The sequence below is a fragment of the Eublepharis macularius genome, chromosome 1 (assembly GCF_028583425.1).
Source record: "Eublepharis macularius isolate TG4126 chromosome 1, MPM_Emac_v1.0, whole genome shotgun sequence".
Lineage (NCBI taxonomy): Eukaryota > Metazoa > Chordata > Lepidosauria > Squamata > Eublepharidae > Eublepharis > Eublepharis macularius.
Window position 1 is genome coordinate 173,033,513 of NC_072790.1, and position 22,130 is coordinate 173,055,642.

The 22,130-nt window shown below is 41.1% G+C and overlaps 1 protein-coding gene across 1 annotated transcript in view; it reads right to left on the minus strand.

The window, feature by feature from the left end:
* KIF6 (kinesin family member 6) overlaps positions 1-22,130 on the minus strand; it is a 439,256-nt gene that overhangs the window by 317,956 nt on the left and 99,170 nt on the right. Inside the window, exons 11-13 of the mRNA XM_054999529.1 lie at positions 14,738-14,843; positions 11,422-11,564; positions 8,719-8,900 (exon numbers count right to left, since the gene is read on the minus strand). Coding sequence (XP_054855504.1) covers positions 8,719-8,900; positions 11,422-11,564; positions 14,738-14,843 — 431 coding nt within the window. The remainder of the gene's footprint in view (positions 1-8,718; positions 8,901-11,421; positions 11,565-14,737; positions 14,844-22,130) is intronic.

A 22,130-nucleotide genomic window follows, 5' to 3' on the forward strand; every position in this document is an offset into this window, starting at 1 on the left:
ACTCTCACAGCCCAACCTACCTCGCAGGACTGTTTTGAGGGCAAAAGAACAAATTATGCAAGCTGCTTTGGATCTCCAGTGGGGTGGGGTATAAATAAAGTAAATAGATGTAATTGATCAATCAAATAATTTTGTTCCTTATACAGAAAAATTAAGAAATGGTGTTCTGGGAATCTGGAATTTCAGCTTGTTGTGATTTATGGTTTGTATAGATTTTGAATTCTTGGTTGGGTCAAGCAGTGTGTGAGCCTTAGATTCTCCATACTTTCCAAAACTAAGAATCAACAAGTACTACCTACCATGATGATGTCCCTTTTTTCATATAATCTTTTTTTCAAAGCATAAGTGACTCTAGATTCAGGACAGGAAGTGGAATGATCAAATTGAATGGTTTGCCAATGGCAAGTAATGATTATTTACATCTATCTGATCCTAATATTATTAATTTTAAAAACTTTGACGTTTCAAAAATAATTCAATTTTACATTTGTTACTACAACTAAAATTTATCTTTAATAGCATATGTTATTATCAAATTACATATTACTATTGTAAATTGTTAATGCATGGAAAATTTCTGCAACACTTTAAACTGTTATCATAAAATACATGAATTATGAAAAAAATATTTGTATCAGTAAACCATTCCACCTCTAATATGACACAAATGGCTCTACATGGGAGTTCTGTATTACTGGCTCAAATCCAAGGTTTTTCTTTTATCAGCCCAAGATATCACCTCGTAACCAAGTATGAGATGATCTCAAGTCACACTAGGTTGTAAGATGGGAGCCTTTTTAAAGCAGCACAATATGAAGACTAGAACAGATAAATATGTTAGTTATATAGCCTCAGTTAAAGTAGTTTCAACAAGATATTAAATTTGTTTCTTGCATTTTAAACTCTGTTTATATGAAAAACAAAGGGTCTCTCTTTTGTGATATGCAAATATTCAATAAATATTAGACCTTCAATGTTTGACCTCAAATGTTAGACCTTCTCCATTTATTTGGATGTTAGTTTATGCCACTTCAAAATGTAAAAAAAAAATCACTTAAGTTACTTGCACCTTATCTTTTAATCTACAAAGATCCAGAAAATGTATTAAATCATAAAACAGCATCAAAAGTAACCATAACTAGAAAAAAGGTACAGCTGCAGCCAAAATGAACCAATAACCGGGGGGGACCCCAAATAATAATCCACAGAATTTAGTAATCAATGCTTCATAAATCAATTAAGCGCCAAATCCCTCTGAAACAAAACAATTTGATTTATGTCCTACCTATTTTCTGAAGAATTCTGCTTGGCATACATGGGATTCTCTAGCCCCCATTTTATCCTCACACTACTCTATGAAGTAGGTTGGGTTGAGAGATAGTGATAAGGTCACCCAGTAAATTTCATAGCTGGGAAGGGATTTGAATCCCTATCTCTACAGTCAAAATCCAGCATTCTAGTCACTACACAACAATGTGTCTGAACTATCTTAGGTTGTCAACTAAAGGCTAATGGAGAGCATCAGCCTCTCCAGAAGAACATTTAAATGTCCCAAGGCACACTACTACTGAGTTGTAAGTCACTATTCTTCAGTAAAAGAACATTAAAGGCATGAAAATGCCAAATGGGAATTTATCAGGAAAATGTCCTGCAGTCATTAAACCTTGAATGAACATGAGACCATTTGTACTCGCATATAGGTATTATTTAACCCAGTAAAACTAGAATCACCAGTTGCTGCTATTGAGAATTATCAATGGACAACCTGAATACATTTGAGCTTTACACAGAAATCTCAAAGGGTGCTTCTTTTGCGTTTCATGGTCTTTTAATTCCTTTGTTTGCATTTTTCTTTCTACATTTATGGTTTGACCATTAGCTGCTCAAGAAAGGCGTCCAACACCCCACAAAAAAGGCCTTATTAAAATTGCCCAGAGAGGCTCAAGGATCCTTTTGAATTCCACAATGTTCTCTTTTTTCCATTGGTTCAGCCTTGTAAGAGTTTCAGACCATATGGATGAGAGCAGCATCCTGTTCCTTCTCTCTCTCACGCCAGCTGCCCCACTCAAAGGAGGCCTCTTTTTCACACATGCTGAATACTGCACTTTCAGTGCACTTCCAAAGCATTTTAGTGATTGCTTGCAAGTGGATTTCACTTTCACACAGAAAAATCCAGTTTCAAAGTGGATTGAAAGTGCATTATTCAGCACGTGTGCAATAGACATGGGCACCAAATGGAAAAAACCCCGAAATGAGAGGTCTGTGTTTCGTCATGTTTCATGAATCACGAACCACAAATTTTCACAAAATTGACCCATTTCACGAAACAATTTGTTAGTTTCATGATTAGTCAGAACCAGAAGCATTTCAATGGTCCCCTTCACCTACAGATAACAAACTCGCAGGGAGACTTCAGCAGATTCTCCTCCACACATCCTCACAGTTTGGCCAAGATTGCAATATGTTGACTGGGAGGCAAGTGCTGCCAGAGTGCTTGACTGAAACGGGGACTGGGAGTTGCTGGGTCAGACAGGAGGAGGACGAAGGATTACTGGCCATGGTGTGGAGATGGGCCGGGAAAACGAAGCGAGGGGTGGACTCAACTGCAGGCAGGGAGAGTCCCAAGAGTTGGGATGTAGACTGGAGGAGCTGGATGTTTCTCCAACACCTCACCATTCATCCTGAGATGTGCCCTAAGGGGCACCCACCACATCTTGCATGTGGGTTTTGTTGGTGGCCACCCCCTCCCTGTAGGCCTGGGAGGCGGTCGATGATCCAGATCACCTCCTTTCTGTCCCCCTGTGCCACGGGCTTAGAGGGTGGCCTGCAGTGCCTCCTTGGGCCCTAAAGGGCATCCACCACATCTGGCATGTGGGTTTTGTTGGTGGCTGCGCACTCCTTGCAGGCCTGGGAGGCGATCAACAATCTGGACCACCTCCCTTCTGTCCCCCCATGCCATGGGCTTGGGTGGTGGCCCGCAGCACCCCCTTGGGCTCTAAGGGGTGCCCAACGCATCCAGCATGTGGGTTTTGTCAGTGGCCGCCCCCTCCTCGTGGGCCTGGGAGGCAGGCGAGAAACCCACCAAGCTGGGCCCCAGAGCCAGGCAGTGGCCCTGAGACCAGGGTGGGGGAAGAGCCCCTAACTACCACACAGACACCTGGCCAGGTGGCACAGGTGCTCAAATTAAAATAAAAGAAAGCTAAAGAGAGTGTGAGCCCTCGGGTGAGGAACCCACCAAGCTGAGCCCCAGAGCCAGGCAGTGGCCCTGAGACCAGGGGGGGAGCCCCTAACTGCCACACAGACACCTGGCCAGGTGGCACAGTTGCTCAAATTAAAATAAAAGAAAACTAAAGAGAGTGTGAGCCCTCGGGCGAGGAACCCACCAAGCTGGACCCCAGAGCCAGGCAGTAGCCCTGAGACTGGGGTGGGGAGAAGAGCCCCTACACACCACAGACACCTTCCCAGGCCGGAGACGTGCTCCAAATAAAAGTGAAATGCACAAAATAGGTGCACAAACCAAGAGTGAGATGCACCAAAGAAATGCACAATACGAGCGAGAGAGAAAGCAAAAAGAAGAGGCCCTCAGGTGAGGAACCCACCAAGCTGGGCCCCAGAGCCAGGCAGTGGGCTTGAGAGAGACTGGGGTGGGGGGAGGGCCCCAAAACTACCACACAGATACCAAAGCAAAAAACAACAGAGTGAGACCTCAAAAGAGCAGAGAAAGAATTAAGCAGAAAGAAAGACATGCAAAGAATAAATAAGGGAGGCCTCAGTCAAGCTAGGCCCCAGAGCTAGGCAGAGTCCTAAGGATAGGAGGGTTGGGTTGGAACTTGGAGGGAAAAAGGCATCCTTGCCCAAAAGCTCCCAAATCCACTCTTCCTCTCTTCCCAAAAAGCCAAATGATTCCCAAAAACTCTCCACTCCACTCTCTCTTCCCAAAAGCTCCCAAATTCACTCTCCCAATTCCAGCAACAACAGCTCCCTCTCCCTCTGTCTACTGGAGCTGAATCACGAGGCAGAGAGAGCTGTGCCTTAAATAAGAAATGCTCACATAGAGCAGAACAGGGAGTCTCTGGTGGTTGGCAGACAGACTTGGCCATCAAGGTTTGGAGGGATTGGTGTTCCCATGGCTACAGAAGGCCCATCTCCTCAGTTGCCTAATCCCCTGCCCCTTGCTGTATAGGGGAACTGGGAGATCTCCAGTTGGCAGGGAGAGCAGCCTATCAGGGTTTTGAGGACTAAGATTGGGGTTTCCAGGGCAACAAAAGGTCTGCAGACTTTCCTGGCCTCCGCTGCCTAGGGAATCAATAGATTGGCGCCAGCCTGTCTGGCATATGAATCAATCACGAAGCTTACAAATTGGCCAAAAAAGTCGTGGATTTTGTGAAAAACGTGGCCAGACGAATCACATTTTCACAAAGCACAAAATGGCCCAATTCGTCATGAAATTTGTGTTGTATTTCGATTCGTGCCCATGTCTAGTGTGAAAGCATCTAGACCAGAAGATGGCCCACTACTTTGACACAGCTGATCTAGCCACCTGGATCATGATCATTCTACGGTAACATCACAACTAGACTACTGTAATGCAATCTACGTAAGTCTTCACTTGAAGTCAACTCAAAGGCTTGACATGGTGCAGAATTCTGCAACTCAGTTATTATCAGCAGCTAGGTGAAGAATGCATATCACTCCCATTCTGCAGTCACTCCGCCGGTTACCCATCAATTCCCAGGCTTAATTCAAGGTTTTGGCTATCACATACAACGCACTTCATAGCCTTGGTCCCTCAGATCTGTGGGATTACCTCTCCCCAGTGCTCCACCACAACAGCTTTGTTTATCTGAGCAGGGTTTTCTGCAGATGCCAACCTGCAAATGGGCAAAACCATCAACTGTCCATACATGCGCTTTCTCTGTGGTGGCCCCAACCTTATGAAATGGCTTGCCTGATGAAGTTAGGAAGGCTCCCACTCTCCTGGTTTTCTACAAACTACACAAAACGGAATTAGTCAAGAGGGCTTTTCTATACAAGTAATAGGGTTGTTCCATACAGAATGATTTAGAAAGCTACTTGGGTAAAGGTTTAGGACTCTTGGTCTATACTAGTGTGCACAGCTCATGCTGCGTTTGGTTGCAAGTATGTAATTTTTGCATCATTGCATTGCTGAGGAACCCAACTTAGGGCTAGAGGGACTGGGAGAGTCTGGGAACACACTGCTCCCAGGAACCACTTTAATTGGCAGACCACATGAAATCTAGGGAGGAAAGCCCACACTGCACCCACAAGGCTTAGAGTGGGGTAGTTGACATGAGAGAGAGGGGAAACAGAGAGCCGGAAAAAACTCTCTCTTCCACACAGTCTGAGGCTCTTCCAAAGCCGGACCAATGGAAAAAGGGGATGCTGGAGGGCACTACAGCCCTAGACTCCGACCCTGTGCTAGGAGACCCTGACTAGTTGTATGGCCCACAGAGGCTTTCAACCTTGCAAATCCTCAAAATATTTGACTCTTTTCAACTATTTTTTAGAAGCAAGTTTTTTTTAAAAAAAACACGTAAGTATTATCTTACATGTGGCCTCCAAGGTGAGGTTTCTGAGAGTGGCTATTCTATACAGACACAATTTGGCCAGCTGAAGATGAACAAGAAAGGATCTAGACAAACCTTTAGACCTACTCATAGAAATAAAAAGGTCCAGCATCACACAACACCTGAACTTAAATGACCAATTGCTCTTACTGTGTATGGACATAGAGTGGCATCTATCTCTATGGTGAAATCTTTTGCATTGGAAAAAAGAATAAAAACCAGTTCTATTTTATACATGAAGGAACCATGATGAGTTTGTTAGCATTATACTTCCTTAATACTCGTTAGCCAATTATAGTTCAGATGGCTGAGCTATCAGTTCTTGGCAACCAAACAGTACATTTTCCGGCTAGTCTGAGCTTAATGAGTGTGGGTAGTGATGGCTCTATGAGCGCCCAACCTTCAAAAGAGAGGGAAGTGATTTCTTTCTTCTGAGGCAGAGAATCTCTGCCCTGATTCCTAAAACAATAAGAGGCTTCTGTTTTCACATTAGCCAAATGGGCAAAAGGAGGTGTTGCCTTCTGTCCTTACAAAGGAGTACCCTTGCAGATCCCTGGAGGTCCCCAGATCCCAGTTTAAGGAACACTGCCTTATAAAGAAATGTATAAAATTCTATGTATTTGCCAATTGTAATTAGTGAAACTAAAAAAATTTGGGACATTTGACTGAAATTTCATAGTGGGAAATTTCAGAGACAAATGTATAATGGTGACTTCTTTATCATATGAAAATAGTATTGTATTGGTGAAAAGTTATCCATACAACATTATTTTTTCAACTCATTTAATAATGAATGGTGCTTTACAAACCCCATGTAATATTAATAGGGCAGAGTGTTTGAATGAGAGCTTTCAGCGCTCCAAGTAATTCTTTTTGAGACTCTTAAATGGTTAAAAGATACAGTGAGTCATATAGGGACTTTTATAGCACTGAATAATTCCAGGTGACTTTTTGGAACACATGATCAGCCAACATAAAAACACTAAGACCACTGCTATTTTAAAGAGAACAATATGGTCTTTTTCAGATTAGTGTTTAACATGCAGTCCTTCATATTATTTTAAAAAAACAAAGACAAGTTTTCATCTCCAACCTGTCCCCGATACTTACATGCATAAAAAAGCTCTGTAGTGAACAAAGAACTGCATCTGATTTTAAAAGAAAAAATTTGAAATGTTTTTACCAGAAAAGGGCATTTAAAGCTTCTGGTTGTTTTTTGTTTGTTTGTTTTGTTTGAAAAGTAGAATGTACATATTTATGAATGATGTTGGAATTTTTCCACAGATGTAAAATTCAACTATTATTTCCTTGTATGATACCTTCAACACAATTTCAGTTTGCATTATCTGGAATTATAAATTATTTTCTTATATTTAATAAAGACATTTGATTTTATCCCAAATCTATCACCATCTTTTAGGATAGAAAACATCAGTACTGGAATCAATAGCCCAGTATCTGACTGGATTGTACTAGAAAATATTTGTTAGTTCCTACAGTCTGGATAAACGCCTTGGATCCATCAAAATTTATAGCAAGAACATTTCAATTTGATTCATACTGGAAGCAAACCTAAACAGCTCTATTCAGTCCTATTTTATTCAATGAAGATTGCACCCAGGAAAGTGTTCTTAGTACTGCAACTATTGTTACCTTCAGTTGTAATTATGTTATGTTATTGTCAAGGAAGCATATAGAGTTGTCTTCCCCTCCATTTTATCTTTATTTATTTAAATATTTGTACTCTGCTTTTCCCCCCAATGAGAATCTAAAGTAGATTACAGCATTGTTCCCCTTTCTCCCATTTTATCTTCATAACAACAACACTGCAAGGTAGGTTAGGTTGAGACAGAATAACTAGCCCAAGGTCACCCAACAATAGGGTTGCCAGGTCACTTACCTTTTTGATATCGTCAAAAAGTGATGTCCTCAGGCAGCGTGATGACATCATTTGGTGAGAAGTGATGTTCCAAGAAGTGATGTCATCACGCAGGACTCGGGCATGCTGTTGTGGCTCACTATTGGCCGATTTGGGCCCCAAACAGGCCCAATTCAGCCCATCTAGGGCTCAAATTAGCACACTGTAAAGTACAGTAGCACTCCCAGGGGGGTGCGATGATATCACTTCTTGGACTCAAAAAAGATACAGAATTATGAAAAATTGATGCCATATTTAGAGCTTAAAACTAAATTAAAAACATTAACAAAAATGTCTACAAATTGTTAGTAAAGTAAATCAAATGAAGACTTGGGTCATCAAGATTAAATCTGATATTGTTAACTATTACAACACAAACATTTTTCTCCTTTAAAACTATGATCAATTACCCATCACATGAACAATGCCTTTGCAGCTAAAGCTGTTGATCTAGAATGTTTTTAAACTTAGTGCTCTGAAAGAGTGGGAGAGAAAAGCAACACCCAACAGGCAACTTGTGCCTGAGTCTAGCCCACTCCTTCCAGTTACCAAATGCCATTACTGAGGCCACAAAAAGATAAGCCAGCAACCAGCTATCCGTCTATAGTGCCTGCACTGAGATCTCACTAAAACTATATTTCAGTTTGGGTATTCATTCATTTTTCAGTACTGTAGACTGCTTTCAGAACCATTTGGGCAAAAAGTAGGGTAAAAGAGAATAGATTTATTTTTAAATAACATGCTTAAATAGGGCATACACTATTTCAATATTTCAATGAATCTCAGAATAAGATTTATTTAAGTTGCTAGTTGATTTTCGGATAAATTCATGTTATATAAGCCATGTATGGAACAGCCTCCCTGGGCATAATTTTGTTAGTGTTCACAGACAGACAGTAGTTTCTTAGCTTCATTGTCCACAGAGGATGCTGGATCTATGTCTCCCAGTGAAAAGACTAGATATGTCATTGAAACAGTGGTCAGCTGGAAATCAAGTTTACTGTATATATGAACAGGAAGCAAAGGATCAGAAACCCTACCCACCCTAGCCAAACAATATCTTTTATTAAGATCAACCAAAGTAACACACTGTGCAAGCACTGATATACTAATCCTATTTATAACCCATGTCCTCCTTCAGACTTAAATATGGCATATCAAAAGACACAATGTGACAATTCCATATTTGTAGATATTACTAAATGCACTTACCTGTGTTCCTGAGAAGAAAATGAGATTTAGCTTCAAAGGAGACAGGTAACATTTGCTCGTTTTCTACTTTTTTTGAAATAAGAGAACTTGCTGAAGGTGGAACCTCCCTTGAACAAGCACTGAGCTGAAGAAGGGCATCTTGGGCTTTCTTCTTTTCTTTCTTTAACATATTTACCAAAATATATGAAATTCATTATAAGAAAAATTGTTTTTTGCAAATTAGTCTAATACTACAAACTCTACAACACCCCCACCCCCAGTCGCCTGCTTATATAGAAAAGAATAAAAAAATATTCATTTTATTTCAATTATTATTTATTTACTTAGATGTTAATAGGAGGCAGCACAATCTGCCATTTTTTGTGGGTTAGTGCGGATGTGTGTTCCTGTGAGTTCATGGACACTACAAGTGCTACAGGGAAAATGGAAATATTAGTGAGTGTTACAGGCATCTAATAGATATATCTATCTGTATTTGAAATATTCGCATCCCATCCTTCCAATGGATTTAGTGCAGCTAACAAATGTGTGATGTATTACTGAGTTGGCCATGAAATTCGCTGGATGACTTTGGGACAGTCATTCTCTCTCAACTTCACTGACCTCACAGGTTTGTTGTGAGAATAAAGAGACATGTAAGCCGCTTTCAGCTCTTTAAAAGAAGGGTGAGATAAAAATGGGTGGGAGGAAAAGGGCGGAGGGGTAATGAAATAAGATAAAGCCTAAACATCAACAAAAAAATGCAAATGCTAAAAACTCCAAATACAAACTCCAAAAATAATTACAATCACCATATCAATTTCAATACTACACTGACATTACAATTTATTAGTGACTGGATAAATAGTTAACATTTCAATTCATCGGTTCAACCAAGATTTTACAAGTTTTCTTATGAGGGAACGGATCTGACACATAGCATAAGGGACACAGCATAAGGGGGGCAAAAAACTGGTCTCCTACTGGGGGGTGGGGAGTGTTGCCCCTTAGATTGTTGTCATCTGGTAGCTGGCTACCCTGCCTCACAGATGTGTCCTAATGCTTGGTGGATATGCAATATGGGCACAACTGTCTGTTTTAGATTTTATTGTACTGACTGATATGTCTTAATCTAATTTATGCTATCTATTTTTATTGTATTCATTATTGCTTGTGATCCGCTCTGAGCCCACTTGCAGAGAGAGTGAAATATGAATTGAATAATTTTTAAAGAGCTATTCCACAATAATAGAGTGATCACTGAAAAGTCTGGCTTTTTACCTGGGCCAACCAGATAGCTCATGAAGAGTAGATGGATGAGAGACTGCTAGGCTGCTTTAAGTATTCAAATAAGTTTATATGTTCCTCAGATGACAGTTAAAAATCTCTACATTTGCAAGTGTGAACTACGTAAAAATCTAAATAAATAAATTTCCTATTTCTGATTTTGAACCAATGCAATGGGGTAAGAAGCCCCAGGTTTGGCAGGGGGTGGGGGCTTTAACACACACACACCTAATCATAGAAGGAATGTCTGCAATTTAAAGAAAAGAATGTCTACTGAGATCTCATAAGACTGCATCATAAGAGCTTAGCAGCTATTTGGAGAGTTGCTAAGGAACTCCAAATAACATTGCTGAGACTTTGACCTGAAAAGGTAAAAGATAGGTGAAAAGTAGGGAATGAACCAAGTAAGTAAGCAAGGAAAGAGGGGAAAAGAAAGGAAGAAAAGTAAAGCTATAAGAAGAATGGAAAGGAAAGCTGAAGATGGGGGGATGAAAAAGACAATAGTAGGATAACTAGGAGAAAATGAAGGAGGCAGGGAAATGGACTGCACAGGCTGCCAAGGGACAGAAAGAGACAGGACTTCTGCTTGTAAACAGATAACTGTAGATTCAAACCATGAATTCAAAATCATTTTAAAACAAATAAGCAAACAACAGCCGAGATCTTTAGGACTCTCACAGTGCAATTCTAAGTAGAGTTACTCTAGACTAAGCCCATGACAATCAATGGATTTAGACTGGAGTAACTCATTTTAGGATTGTACTGTTAATTCTATGTCAGCTACTATCATATTCTACACTTGCATAGTATGCACAGATTTCATACACACACAATGTAAGAAAAATAACATAATGTTTAAAAAGTTGAACAAATCTGATAGACCAATACTATTAGAATTTTCTCCCCCTTATAGAAATAATTTGAAGTCATTTCATTCATTCAATTCTATAGCATCAAAATAATTTTACACCATGCTAAAGCTGCAGCTATGTTTTCTGGGAGTCAAGAGAATGGACAGTATAACGTATTTTATATAGATTGTACAGAGCCTCAAGTTTATTATAAATTTATATTTAATCTAAATGAAAGTCCAGTAGTCCCCAAAGAAACATTTCACTTGGCTAAAAATAACAATTACAGGAAGTCCAACCTTTTTCAAAGTAATAAATATTTCTTTATATAGTATCACTTTTTTCCATTACTTAAAAAAGCCACCTGCTTGACATTAGGTTTCCAGAAACTTTGGATCAGAGAAAGAACTGAACCATGCAACAAAGACTTTTACATCCATAAGATTGAACTGGCCTGTTACAGGAAAGAGGGACAACAGCAAAATTTGGACACATATTCCCAAGTTAAACTATGCAGGGAAGAAATCCTTTAATTTATCTATCAACACAATATTTCCAAATCAATTGAAATCTTTCTGAAAGGATACTGATTTCATTGTCTCTTTGCTGCAGAAGATCCTTCAGCTTCTTTAACTCTTCATTTCCAAATGAGCTATTAGCAACTTTGTCTTCAGAAATGTCTGATGCAAGCAAAGCATTGTCACAGAGCTTTGCATGATTAATCAGTCTCTATTAAAAAGAACAAAAACATTTCTGGGCCCTTTTAGTTTAACGGCCATGCTGTTAGTATCCTTCCATTTGTCATTTCAACAGAAGGATACAAGACTTTCTTTAGCCTAACCAATAACAAACCCTAAGCAATATTATTTTACAGACCACTGCAATTATACCTATGATGGCCCTCTACCCACAACTTTTTATTTATTTATTTACAGTCCACCTTTCTCACTGAGATTCAAGGCAGATTATGCAATGTAAATGAACAAAATCAACGGTAGGAGTATTTAAAAAAATACAAAAGGACATAGATTGCAGAAATCCAAAAACAAGCAAAAATTCAATATAGAGCTAAAACTGCTGAAACAAAACATAAGAAATTTGACAATATAATAAATGACAATAACTGACAGTGCATAGCAGTGTAGTTTACAGTTCCTATTGCTTTATTGTAGTATCTTTTTGAACCATTTGTAATGGTACATCCATATTACCTCTGTAAGAAAGCCCTCTTGAATAATTTGGTTTGGCAGAGTTTGTGGAAAGCCAGGAGAGTGGGAGTTTTCCAGACCTCTTTAAGCAGGCTGTCCCACTTGTCACTTCTTTACCCAATGCCATCTTTCTACCTTTTGTTTGAACTTTTATTTGCCCCAGTGGATTTCTCTTCAAGTTGAAGTTTCTCATCCTTACATTTAAACCTATTTGCTCCTTCTATCTCTTCTCATTCCTTGCTTATTCACTGTTTTCAAAACCTTTCGTCACTTCCACCTTTACCCCGGTTCCAAATTTGTTTCTTGATTAATCCCATCTACCCTGCTCTGCCAAGCTCTCATATTTTTCAAATTCTCTCTCAAAAGGTCTCACATCTGGATTTTTTTTTTTGGACCAGCATAGCTTCCTTATGTGTCCTGCGCTTAGCACACAGGTTGGTCTAGTCTCCTCTGGAGTAAGGCCTCAGGCTTGGCTAGTAAGACTTGGGAGGTTCTGCTGGAGCTGGAGGCAAGGAGCTAGGGCACAGGGCTGGCACCTAGTGGACCTGCTGATTCAGCAAAGCAGCCTTTCCAAACCTCATCTTAAATATGCTAGGAGTTCATCTGGCTCAGCTGCACTTGCTGGAAGGAATGGAGGCTCCTAAGACTGTGCTGTGCTTTGACCAGGATCCTGCAAAGAAGTATCATTCTCAGACCCAGGCAGGGATTACATGTGGACAGTCTGGCACTTCACCTCCTTTGTGCTACCTTGACCCAGGTCTTCCACTAGCACTGCTCTTGTAGCATGGGAGCAGGTCCTAGGGGCTATGAACCTGGCTTTGCATCCTAACCAGCAGAGGAATAGTAGCTATCCCAGGGGCCCATGGCAAGGTCTCCCTTGCAGGCTCAAGCAGGGTGGCCTCTAGTGCTGCAGATACATGGTCAACAAGGGCCTCTGCAGTGTCAGGCCCTTCCTGATCCCTCTGGTCCTCTTGATTCCCTGGCCTTGGCTCCTCAGGCTATTCTTTTGAGGGTTGTGAGTCAGTCATTGGGTGGGTCGGAGAAGGTCATGACATTATAGAACTTTCACTAAGCCTTCCTCAACTTCACCCTCGCTATGAATTTTTGAAGTTGTTCCTCCCCTTTTCACTTTGTATTGTCATTATTGGAAGCAATATAGGCAGATAGCTTCATCTTTACATTATATTCAAGTTACAACACTACTGATGATAAAAGACATTCAACAGTACATATATATTATTAATAATATTAGTAATCATACAGAGAAAGTTAATAGTAGTATAGACACAAAACAAAAGTTAGGTAACACTATTTGGGAAACACTTCCCAGATATAAAAATGAAGAAAACGTAAGACAACCATCACATTTTCTTGATTACACTATCCAAACCAGAAATATTTTCCTTTCTCCTCTCCTGTTGAAAAGGTACAATAAAACCGGTGCTTCAACTTTTTGACTTAAGAGAGATCTAATTTTGACCTTGCATTTCTTCCTCCTTGCTCCCTAGTAAAGTTTTGTAAAACAAAATCCACGCTATGTTATCATCAAGTTAAGAACACTTCCCCACCCTGGGATAAGTAGTAGTAAACAGAGGTATGCAATCTGGATCTGGGATTTGGGGGAAAGCTGGTGTTTTGCTGATCTAGCTAAATTCAGCTTTCTTGAATCGAATCAAAGAATCCTGGATCCAATCCGGGAATGTGGAGCCAGGCCTGGGTTAATCCAGGAAACATGGCTCCAGCCTCTGCCTGGCTTCTTCCTGGGTTTCTCCTGCTTTTTTCTAAAAGAGGAGGGGGAAGAGGGGAGTGAGGCAGAGACAGGAGGCAGGGGGAGTAAAGCAGAGAGGAGGGAGGGAGGGGCCAATCTGTGCAGGAGCTCTCCTTGTCTGCCTGGCTTCTGTGAGTGGCACTGTTGGGCTAAGTTGCAACAGTGTCCGTTGCTTCAGTTTGGTTTGGGTGGAATTCTCTGTTTTGATGTGATTCTCTGGTTTGATGTTGGTCCCCTTGATTCACTTTGGTTCTGAGGACATTCCATCCATTGCTTTGCTTCAGTTTGGTTCTGTTGGGCTTCCTCTTGCATTTGAGAGTGAGTCTTAAGCCACTAGCAGCCTTGCCACTGTGTGTTTCTGCCTGAGAGCCTGCTTGGAAATGCTTCCCCCATTGGAAACAATAAAGAATGCCTGGGCAGCTTGCTCAGAGGGCACTTGGGTTGGGGAGGACTTTAATTAGGTTCTGTTGGGCATTCTCTTGGTTGAGATTCCATTTGGGAGTGTGCCTTTGATCTCTGGCAGTCTTGTCCTGTGTGTTTCTGCATGAGAGCCTGTTTGGAAATGCTGCCCTCACAGAAAACAATGGAGAGTAACTGAGGACACTTTCTTCACGTGCTCACTAAATTGGAATCTGTGGAACACTCTTCCTGAAACTTGGGGGGGGGGTGTTTAGAGGACAGACAGGAGTAAATTCACTGCACATATGGTGGAGTTTACTTGAAAAATGCCCCCTCCAGAGAAGTCCCCAGATAGTCTTCCCCACAGAGAATAATGGATGAATAAATCTGGGATTCTCTGATCTGTCTTAACTGGATCAGAGAATCTTTACCAGATTTCAGAAATCCTGGGTTTCGGGGAATCCTTGAAACCTGGATTTTCTGGATTTTTTTTTTAGTGCACATCCCTAGTAGTAAATGAAGTATACCTTTAAATAGCTGAAACAGTATTTGATCTTCCTCATATCAGCACCAACATTCAATGTGCTTTCAGGATCCATATCTTCCAAAAAACATTTAATCTTCTCACTAACCCTAAATATATATAAAAACAGAATAAGGAAATAGGTTTATTGGGAATTGGGCACTTTACGTTATGTCCAGGAAATCCACATTTCAAGATAACGTAAAAACGTATGTAAATTTTCAATTCTACATATTAAATGTCAACACATTTCCCCTTATTTTGCATCATCATAAATAATAATAGGAAGTAAGTAACTTGAAACTGTTTCTAACTTTCCTGATCATTTACATTGTCTATAATTTTTGCACAGAAGGAAAACAAGAGACTGATGTCTACAGCAGCAAGAAACAGAAGCACAGCCATATTAGAGGCACACTTCAAAAAAAGGGGGAGTGATAAGAGTGAAAAAAGTAAGTATGGAGCACAATGGTTCATGGATATCAACAACTACCATACTATATGGGTAGATAAGGACAAAATACAATAATTGGATGAAAATATGACAGTAAGAGCTGCTGTGGTTAAATGGCTGAGTTGTGAATCAGCACTCCCACTGCTGCGAGCTGCAGCTGGCCTTGGGTAAGCCACTCTTCTCAGCCCCAGCTCCCCAGCTGTATTGTGGGGATAATAATAACACTGATTTTGTTCACCGCTTTGAGTGTGGCACTAATTTTTCCCGAAGGGTGGAATATAAGCACATTGTTATTATTATTCCATCAACAGCAAAATGGACAAAAACATCTCAAATAGCAAGTCATACATTAATGTAACATGCAGCTGATGACACAATAGTAAAAACAGATGATGGATTAGCTAGCTGGAATTCATTTCTAAACTAATCTTCTTCAGAACACTTCTTAGATGTTTGTAGACTCCTGTCTGCTTATTCAGAGATCTTGGGTCATCATTGCAATTATTCAATTTTTACATTTTTAAAATAAATTTTAATTTTATTTGAAAAGAAAAGAACACCATACACTACGGAAATAAACATATGATAACAATAGTGTTACCCAAATTGCTATATATGTGAAGGCCCCCAATATGCAAAGGCATCCCCTTGCTTCTGTGAGTGGAACTGTTAAGTTGCAACAGTGTCCATTGCTTCAGTTTGGATTGGTTGGAATTTTCTGTCTTGACCGATTCTCTGGTTTGATGTTGAGCCCCTTGATTCACCTTTGTTTCTGGGGGGGGGGGGGGGATTACATCCATTGCTTCACGGAAAGGAACAAACACATATACATCCCCTTGCTGGCAAGGAACAAACACATATACAGTGGGGTAGTATTATGGGATCTTTAACCAGTGTATACCAAGGTCCAGGTCCAGCAGAGAAATCAGAATAACGAGGGGGAATAAGCAATCTTAAAATGAAAAGAGCTTTTATTGAGATAACATAAACTAAATTAAACTACAGTAGGTTTGGAGAAACACAGATCTAAGACTGAGTGAATAACAAAATTAAGGAGTGGACATAAATCTTCTTGTATAGTCAATAAGAAAAGGGGAGGAACCAACTAGGGTCAGTTTATTGCTCATTGTCCTAGAGACCTGGGTTGTTCATTAGGGTCAAATTATTCAGGGAGGAGGCTCCAAACTCCTTGAGGAGAATGGCCCTCTGATTAAGTCAGCTGGAGATGGGCTTCAGGGATCCATTTTTGTTGACTATTGGTTAGGTTCCATGATACAAGAAGATATTCTAAAAATAAATAAACAACCTCAACCATGGGTATTCTAATGTAAAATTAATATGAATGGAAGATTTGTATTCACTTACCATGAAGCTTCCTTTCTTGGTGGTCCAGAAGTGGGGCAGTCCATACTTTTGGATATAGCTCTTCCCCTCCAAAGGCAGGGTAAGTCAGCTGATTTTGATCCCAGAGAGGAGGTCCTTGGAATCATCAGTCCATTCCCAAGCCTTGACTCCCCATCATGATACCAAGAGGGAAAAATAAATCCCCTCCATTTTTTAAAAATAAATAGAAAGCCACTTGAATCAAGTGGAAGGAAGAGTATTGTCCTAACTCTTCGTCCAATCCTTGAAGCCACCCCCAAGAAACTCAGGTGGATAGGACTGCCCCACTCCTGGACCACTAAGAAAGGAAGCTTCCTTTCATTGAATACAAATGAATACAAATCTTCCATTCTCCAGCGGTCCTAGGAGTGCAGCAGTCCATACTTTTGAGACATACAAGAACAGTATGCCCCAGGGTGGGTAGTCTGGTCTTCAGGCCTAGAGGGTGTGTTGTGGCACCCTCCTGCGGAAGGTTGTCTCTGGTGAGGACAACTTATTTATCCTATATTTCTTGATGAGAGAATATACTGATTTCCACGTGGCCACCTTATCAATCGTTTCTAACAACTAAAGGATTTATAGGCTGCCTATGTCGCTGCTTCCCTTAGTGACTGTGCCCTGATGTCTAGGAGCATCTCCAGACCTCTGGCTTGACATGCCAAAATTATGTACCCTCTGCTTTACCTACTTAGCCAAGAAAAGGACACTCTCTGACCCAAGGAGGACCTCCTGAAAACACATAACTAGTGTCCCAGACTTGTGAAAAACTGTTTAGTCCTGCCAAAGTGGAATCGTATATCAAGGTAGTGAGATTCTTTTATTTTTCTTTCACATGCTTTGGATTTGGTTAGAGGAAGGGAAGTAATAGCTCTTCTGTCCTATGAAAACATTGAGTTCACCTTTGGAAGAAAGTTGGTTCTCTTGGGGTGAGAAGAGTGGACTGTAAAGTAAGTATGAGCAGTCAGTGTGATGTGGTGGCAAAAAAGGCAAACTCAGTCTTGGGTTGTATCAAAAGGGCTATTGCATCGAAATCAAAGGAGGTCATAGTCCCTCTCTATACTGCCTTGGTCAGGCCGCACCTGCAGTACTGTGTGCAGTTCTGGAGGCTCCACTTTAAAAAAGATGTGGACAAAATCAAGAGGATGCAGAAGAGAGCAACGAGGATGATCAGGGGTCAGGAGAATGAGCCTTACAAGGAAAGGCTGAGGGCCTTGGGAATGTTTAGTTTGGAGAAGAGGAGATTGAGGGGGGGCATGATTGCTGTCTTTAAATATCTGAAAGGCTGTCATTTGGAGGAGGGCAAGGAGCTGTTCCAGTTGGTAGCAGAGGATAGGACCCAAAGCAACAAACTGAAATTACATGCAGAAAGGTACCGGCTGGATATTAGGAAAAACTTTTTCATGGTCAGAGTAGTTCAAAGGTCGAATCAGCTGCCTAGGGAGGTGGTGAGCTCCATTTCACTGGCAGTTTTCAGGAAGAGGCTGGATGAATATTTGTCAGAGATGCTTTAGTCTCATCCTGCATTGGGCAGGAGGTTAGACTAGAAGGTCTGTATGGCCCCTTCCAACTCTGTGATTCTGTGTGATTCTGTGTTCATAACTTGCTGTACCATCTTGAAGGAAAGGACATGGATCTCTATCTACTGCTAGTGCCTGCCATTCTGACCCTTGTCTAGTTGATTTTATTCCCATCTGAAAGATGGCTGTAAAGGTCAATTCCTTTAGGGGACATGAGGTCATAGGCTCAAAGCATCTTTTGGATAATGGTCTCAATACCATGGCCGTTTCCGCACGGCTTACCTCAACCCGGAACGCTGCGCAACATGGCACAAAAAATGCAGAGGATTGCGTTTTCTCGCATGAGTTTTGCGCAATGTTGCACAACATCGTGCAAATCTCACGTGAGAAAACGCAATCTTCCGTGTTTTTTTTGGCATGTTGCGCAGCGCTGCGAGTTGAGGTAAGCCGTGCGGAAACGGCCCATATTAAGATTTCACGTGGGAAAAAACGTAGAATCCTTGGAGGATTCGACAATCAAGTCCCAATTTAGAATCTATTGCCATGAGGGTGATGTATAAGGGAATGTCCCTTCCTAGAACCCCTAATTGTCAAGATGGTCATTACTTGTTTTCTAAGGGTGCTAATGTTAAGACTTTTCTTCAACCCTTCTGGAAAGATAGTAATTCCCTAATTAGCCATGAAAGGTTACATGTCTCTATCCATGCAGTCTTCTGGGAACTTGGCAGGGATTTTTGCAAACTCTGTGGAACTCTTCCTGGAGGCTAGCATAGTACCAATTATGCTGTCTGCTTAGTCCAACCCTATTATAATTGTTTGTGTTTGACCTCTACGCATGAGGCTTGTCAGAGCTGGTCGAGGGTATGGTATTGTTCCCTGCATCAATGGGCCCTCCTTCAATTGGAGGTGCCAGGGATCCATATTTGAAAGATTCTTCAGGTTTTGAGACCATGGTTTTTTGGACCCAAGGTTGCTATTAGTATCCCTTCTGCACTTTACCATGTGATTTTCTGAACACCTCTGTGCAATAGCTGTACTGTGGAAAGCGTACAGGATGTGTGAAGGCAGCTTGCCGCTCACAGCATCTATCCCTATGGTTTGAGGATTTCTTATTCTTGCACCTTGCTGAAAACTCTAGTAGACCAGTTGGGGAATCTCTCTGGATAGCATCCATTCTGCTTGGTCCATCACTCTCTGGCTTAGCTAGTGTGCTGGGGAATTGTCCTGGTCTGCTACTTTCAGAGATTCAATGTAATCCTTCGTCTGTATAAACATATGGTGACCTGTGGGAAGATCCTGGGAATCCACCAGACCCTGTCTGATGGCTCCAAGTTCCAAAGGGTTTACATAGTTGATCATTTCTCCTTCAGCCAGATGCCCTATGCCATTCTTCCTTGGATATGGGATCCCCATCCCCAAAGACTCGTGTCCATGGTCATCACTGTTCTCTTTGGTTCCCTGAGTGGGATACCATCATGGGACTGAATGAGGTCCAGCCATTGGTTGTTCTCCTGTTTGAGGATCTCTGGCAACTCAACTATCTTGGACCTCTTGTGTTGTAACACCTCATGGTATGGCAACAAGCATCTGTGGAGTGTACAGGTCTGGAACCTTGCCTCCTAGAGGACATCCTGATAGGATACCCTCATCCCCAGCCACTCAGCCAGGAGCATCACTTCCGCCTTCTGTCTCCTTAAGACCTCTGATGTCATTACCAACTCCTTGTTGTCTTTCCTGTGACAGAAAAACTGTCTTGAGCCATGTCCATCACTACTCCCAGGTGCAATATTTATTGGGTTGAGAGTAAAACTGGTCTTTTTCTTTGTTGACCATGAATCCTTGGCCCACAGAGGGGCTGCAATCAATTTAATCGTTTCCACCTCTTGTAGTAGAGAAGAAACCATGACCAAGATGTAGTTTGGATACAGAAAAGGAGCGACTCTCTACGGCCTAATCAAGCTATCAGTGCTACTAGGATTCTGATGAACACCCCAGGTGGCATTTTCAGGTCAAAAGGAAGGGCCCGATGTTGGAAGTGCCTCTGAGAGATTGATGAAAGCCAGTCTTTTAACAGTTCCCCTTTCTTGGCTTCAGCACTACTGAAGACGTCCTACCTAGATGGCAGGGCCAGAAAGACTGGTGATTCCAAGCATAAGCCCCTCTCCTTTGGGATCAAAATCAGCTGACTGATCTTGCCTTCGGAGAGGAGGAGCTATATTCAAAAGTATGGACTGCCCCACTCCTAGGACCACTGGAGAATAATAACTTCCTCATAAAAGATCAAATAATTGGACATGCCCAAAATATATGCTTGAGACCCATCCTGTTTACTACAGTGCCAGCAATTAGACATTGTACTTAGTCCTTTACTAAAAAGGCACTGTGATGTCCAATACACCCTAAACAGCTTAAGATCCACAGAAGTAACAGGTATAGCATTTAAGGCCATATTCCATTGCATTGACAAAATTGACAAAATATAACTCCTTATTTCATTCATTCCTGAGACTCTGAATATCATATTTATCAACCAACATCAGATATTTACAAACATCCATTGTAGGTAGGGCTGCCCACCCCCTGCCTAGGGTGGGGGATCCCCCATTCCCACCTCCTCCCCCCTGACCCCACTTACCTGGTCAGCAGGGGGCATGCCCCTGGAGCACTCCCCCAGTAGCATGACACACCCCTGGGTGGTGTGGTGCACTCCCACACCCTGCCACAGTGCACTCCCATGCCCCACAATGGGCCCATTTTGGGCTGAATCGGCCCCACGGAGGGGGATTCATCCCTTTGGTGAGTGCAGGAGTGAATGCCGGGCCACCCTTTGACCCACGTGATGACATCACTTCCTGGAAGTGACATCATCACACATGCCAGGAGCAAGAAGAGACACGGAAGGGCATGGAGGGTGAGTGTCAGATTCCTAGTTCCCCACTGGGGGACTCATGGGACCTGGCAACCCTAATTGTAGGTTTCATTTTTTGCATAGATTCAATAAGAGTTTCCAAAAGTGGGGGAGACTCTGAAATGCAGTATGGTACAGGGCCATACTTTGATATCAACAAATGTTGTGGCTGTAAATACTGCCATTCAGCAAAAGTTGACAAATCCTATCTAAACCTCAGCTGAGAAAATAACAAAAACTCAACATCATAACCTATCAATCGATCCAAAGTAAAAATTCACCTATCTGTCCAAACCTTCTATAGAAAAGATTTCCTTCCAGTTTTTAAATCTGGATAGGCCCATAATGTTAATTTAACAAATTCTTACATATCATATGTGTCTTCTGTGAAGGCCTAATGAACCCAGCGAGATTAATTTCAGGATAAATATTTGAGAATCTATCTATAAAAAGAGAACAAGTTATCCAAGATCATGCCCCCATGATGAGGAAGGAACAGATCAAGGGCACTGCCATCATTTTATGAGCCCACGTGCTCTATATTTGAGATTCTCAAAATGTGCTCAGTATTTTTGAGATTCTGTTTTTTAAAAAGAAGATTTTGCAAACCACATCCCCTTTCCTATTGGGCTCTCTCCTAATTGCTGCAGGCCATCTTTATAGTTTTAAATCCAGAAAGTACAGCAGAATGTTACCAGAACCTTGCTGCATCTGGAAGAATAATTTCCCCAACTTAATTCCTTCAGGATCAAAGAAAATATTATTTACAACAGCCTAGTAGTAGTAATCAAAACAGTTCTTTCTATTCAACAACTCATCAAAAGTATATCAGCAAAAAATCTAACTGAATAGTCATTTAGAAATTATTGCTTTTGAGAAATCATTTATATATTATATATTTACAGAGAAATCATTTATATATATTTATTATATATTTACAGTTTGTTCAATTTACAATACTAAAACTAAAATAGCAGTCCCACAAAAGCCCAGTATGAAAATGGAAAAAATTATGCCCCAACCTAGCTCCAATGTATTTACACCTAACTAGTTCCCCATAGCATGAATGGAGATGCAAATCTATACACACCGCTCACTGAGAATGAGTATGATGTAGCAGTTATGCTGGATTAAT